The sequence below is a fragment of the Peromyscus eremicus genome, chromosome X, assembly GCF_949786415.1.
Source record: "Peromyscus eremicus chromosome X, PerEre_H2_v1, whole genome shotgun sequence".
NCBI classification, from domain to species: Eukaryota; Metazoa; Chordata; class Mammalia; order Rodentia; family Cricetidae; genus Peromyscus; species Peromyscus eremicus.
The window spans coordinates 72217028-72221681 of record NC_081439.1 but is presented as its reverse complement, the minus strand read 5'-3'; the positions used below and the strand labels follow the sequence as shown (position 1 = coordinate 72221681).

General features: G+C 40.1%; 1 protein-coding gene across 1 annotated transcript; it reads right to left on the bottom strand.

The window, feature by feature from the left end:
- Positions 1 to 1330: 1330 nt before the first annotated feature.
- Positions 1331 to 2703, bottom strand: Pabpc5 (poly(A) binding protein cytoplasmic 5). Its single transcript, XM_059250617.1, has one exon. The coding sequence runs from the start codon at positions 2558 to 2560 to the stop codon at positions 1412 to 1414; it is 1149 nt and encodes a 382-aa protein (XP_059106600.1). The 5' UTR covers positions 2561 to 2703; the 3' UTR covers positions 1331 to 1411.
- Between the last annotated feature and the right edge of the window lie 1951 nt (positions 2704 to 4654).

The following is a 4654-nucleotide window of genomic DNA, read 5'->3' as shown; positions in this document are numbered from 1 at the left end:
AGCCTGGTCTCCAAAGCGAGTTCCAGGAAAGGCGCAAAGCTACACAGAGAAACCCTGTCTCGAAAAACCAAAAAAAAAAAAAAAAAAAAAAAAAGAAAAAAAAAAGTCAACTAAGAAGAAACATCAAACGTTCTTGTGATTGGATCTGTCGTATGAGTGAATTATATATTCTAAGGGTGTTATTAAAGGTTCACATAATTTGATTATTTTTCTAATTTTTAAAGGTGTTTATTCTGATGATAAGTGTTACATGGATTGAAAGCTGAAAGTGATGAGAAGAGGTTACTTCAAAGAAATATGGAAAATTTGTAGTTTAGAAATTGCATAGTTCTTGAAGAACAATTTATTTCCCTTAACATTTGGAAATAGCAGGTTTTATTTTAAATGTTCTGAATTAGCAAAGAAGAATTATTTGGAGTTAATATTTCTCATATAATAGATGAAGAAGTATGATGTAACCAAGGGAAAACCTGTTTCTTAATGAAACAACTGCCAGTGTTTGCACATGGATATATTCAATGTTTCCAAGAAACATCAGGTCCTTAGTTTTTCAGTAGTAGCGGATAAAATGTTTAAAGGTAAAAATGAGTGAGTGCATTATTAAATTTTCTTGATAATTTAACATAGTCTACCTGTAGGTATGCATTATATGCATTTAGGAAAACAACTATTAAGGATATTTCTTAGAATATTTTCAAATATTAAATCTCTTGGAAAAGATTTTTAAGACACCATCAGATTTTGAATAGCCATTAATCAATGCAACAGTTTCTAAAAGCACCGATTGCAAAACAAGAGCATGACATTAATAAAAACCTCTTCCCATACTTAGTCAAAGCTACTAACAAATGTCTAGTATGCTCTCATATATTTGTAAAGGAAAACTAATACAAAAAATAAAGGAAAGAATTTGCGTATTTTTTTAAAGAATATTCCCTTTAAGTAATAATTTTAAATGAAATTATGTAGCAATTTTAAGTGTCTCATATGCATTTCCCTATTCTTTGATGATTTTTCAAAAAAGCAAGTGGCGACTTTTCATTGTGCCAAAATCAGAAAGGACAATGCTAAGAATATGTTCATGGAAGAAATTAAATTACTATTATGGTAATAAAGACAGAAATATAATGAATTGCCTCATTTAGGCAATCTAGAAAAAATGAAGAGGAATAATCTTTAAATTCCTAAGGATAGAGATTATGTAAAAAACATATAAAATGACAATTTTACATTTAAAAATTATGTTCTTCACTAAAATGAACAAGATTTTCTATGTACCCTTTCCAAAATAAGATTTCACACACACACGAAACAAAACCAAACAAACAAAAAAACAACAAAAACCTGTGAATTTGCAGAAAATCACCTCATATTACAAAGGAACTCAAGTTAGGTATCCAACAGTTAGGGCTCACCACCTGCGCCTGGCTTGGCCCAGAGTGACATTCAGTGGCTTAGAGCCTACTACCCGACCATTCATCTCCTCCACTGCTTTGGTAGCCTCTTCAAAAGAAGAGAAGCAGACGACACCAAACCCTTTGCCTTGTCCTACTTCCATCATCACTTTGGCTCGACTAATTGATCCAAATGAAGAAAATTCTTCCTTCAGTTTTTCATCATTGATGGTTTCATCCAGGTTCTTAATATAGACAGGCACTCCTGGAGGTCTACTTTTTTCTTTTAATTTCAGCCTTTCAAATCTCCGCCTTAACTCAGCCAAGCGTTCAATTTTCTTCTGTGCTCTCCCTACATATAGGAGTTTCCCGTCTATTGACTTGCCATGCAGGTCTAGCACAGCTTTTTGGGCAGCTTCATGTGTCTCATATCTTACAAATCCAAAGCCTTTAGATTTCCCACTGGCATCTCTTATTACTTTAACACTTTCAGTTGGCCCACATTCACTGAAAAGTTTCTTTAGTTTTTCGTCATCCATGTCCTCTCCCAAGTTTTTCACGAAAACATTAGTAAATGTTGCTCTATCCCTGGTTCTGACTTCAGCTGCTCTCTCTTCAGGAAATTTGAATCGGCCCACATACACCTGGCGGTTGTTGAGTCGAACTCCATTCATGTGCCAGATAGCTCTATTGGCAGCAGCAAGGCTATCGAAATGGACATAGGCATAACCCTTAGAGCCATTGTCATCACATACGACTTTACAGGAAAGAATATTCCCAAAAGCGGAAAATAAATAAAACAGGGCCCTATTGTCTACGGATTTATCCAAGTTTTTGATGAATATATTTCCAACTCCAGACTTTCTTAAGCGGTCATCTGGCTGTGACCACATGAGGCGAAATGGTTTACCATTAATTAAGTCAAAATTCATTGTGTTCAAGGCCCACTCAGCATCTGCAGGAAAGCGGAAGTTAACATAACCATAACCCAGGGGGGTGCGGGTCACCGGGTCACGGCAGATTCTAGTGAAGCGTAGAGGGCCTGCGGGTCTGAACTTCTTATAGAGCATGTCTTCTGTGACGTCAGGGCCCAAGTCACCAACATACAGGGCAGCCTTGAGGTACTTCTTTTTCTTGCCAGCAGTATTAGGTTCCCCACTCCCCATCTCTGAGCACTTAGAAGAGGATCTCCTGGGAGAGGGGAAGGAGGCGCCTTTCTCTAATCTAGGGGCCAAACAGCTGTTCTTGAACAGAAACAAGCCAAGGCAGGCGAAGGGAAGCTAAAAGCAGACTCAGGTCGCTGTTAAGGCTGAGGCTGAGAAAATGAAGTTCAGAAACAGCTGGTCAGCAGGCTCAGAACAAATGTTATCAGACAAAAAGGCAACCCAAAAAGCAGTCCGCTCTCCCTAAGAGGACTTACAGTTTTTCACCCCTTCAGATTTCAAATTGGTTTCAAAAGCCTGCATTAAGAAAGCAATAATCAATCCCCTTTCCCGTTAAAACTAAAGAAATCATCAAGGATCTGACTGGCTCCCCACATCTAGCTTTGGCAACAGAGGCCTCCTCCTCGGGACTGGATTTCTGAAAAAAGCATAGGCCCGGAGCTACTGTGGATTTAAAACGCCAGCAATCCCTTGCAGGGGCTAAGTGTGTGTATTCCTCCCCCAGCCAGGGTCAGGCTTGCTGGGCGCTCACTAAGGCCGCTCAGCGCTCAGCGTCAGTGAAAGGGAACACTAGACACTTGGTGCGCTGGGTTAGGCAGGCAGGCTGCTGGGAGCGGATCACACAGAGAGACAGACACACAGACACACGCGTAGGGAACCGGAGACCGCCCAGATCCCCAAGATGCCCACTGGGTACGGACCGAGTGAGGCGCGGTGATTTCTGCAGTCTGAGGCTCTCCGCAGGTCCGGAGGGACTGACTGGCAGCCGTGCTGTAGGTCTGCTCTGACGCGAGGCGGGTCTAGACAGATGCTGGGCGGAGTCAGCAGAGGGCAGATGCGCCAAGGGCAGACCCAGTGTGGACCTATATACAAGGGTTGCTTCCTGCCTGACAGAGCAACCAAGGAACTAAGGGACTAAGATCTTGTAGCTCTGCTAGGAAGGGCAGGCGGGGTGCTAGGAAACCCGGAACCTTGCTAAGTAACTTCCCGCTTATGAGAGAGAAGAGAGAAAAAAGAGGAGAGGAAAGAGGAGGGAGAGAGGAAGAGTGGGAGAGAGGGAGGGAGAGAGGGAGAGAGGGAGAGAGGGAGAGAGGGAGAGAAGGAGACAGAGAGAGAGAGAGAAGGAGGAGGAGGAGGAGGAGGAGGAGGAGGAGGAGGAGGAGGAGGAGGAGGAGGCAGGGAGGGACTGTGATGGTGTTTAGATTGTCTTTATCAAAGTTTATTTGTTCATTACATTTAAGCATAGTTTATACTGCTCACTTCAACATGATACAAAATGGTTATGACCAGAGTAGAAAGAACTCACATTTGTTTCTCAGGAATTTTCTTCTTTTGGTGGGTTGGGGTATGGTGGATGTTGGGAAAGAAGACACAGGTAACATACTTATTTCAGTGCCTTGGAAACTTGAGAGTTCATAGCTGTGCTGGGTGTCCAGTGCTAAATGATCACTAGGTCAAAAGAAACACAGAGGAGAGCTTAGCCTTTACCCTTATTAATCCTACATAATGGTAGAATTATCCCTCAGGGAGTACGAAGAGTTCTTTTCTTTGCTCCAGTGATATTAAGGTTTTAATGGCTGGAGAGCCATAAAATGGCTTTTAATGCAACTTAGTGCCAAAAAAACGCTATTTTTTTAAATCATCATTCAAGTTGAATACTTTAAAAGTCACAGTATAAAAGTTGAAAAATTTATGAAATTACATAATTAACATTCTAAGATAACAAAAGGATGTTAGGACATGTGCATTTTCTAAAATTGAAGATTGAATCTTGAGCCTCCAGCACTGTACGTAAATCTTCAGAATTTTTAACAAGCTGTTTTAGAGACAATTTTGCACTTTTAAGGAAATTCATGAAACTCAATCACACTTAAATCATCGCGGAAACCATTGAAAATCTTACCTTCACCAAAGAAAACAAAATGAAGAATTTTCAGTACTTAAGCTGGAAAAAAAACAACAAAACACCGAGATTAACAAGAAAATGATATTACATGTTCTTACCGGGGAAGTTCTTAGAATAACAAGCTAAATTTAAGTGCCTTTAAGATTTTTGGCATTTTACAGTATATATTGAATTGTATAATTCATTAAATG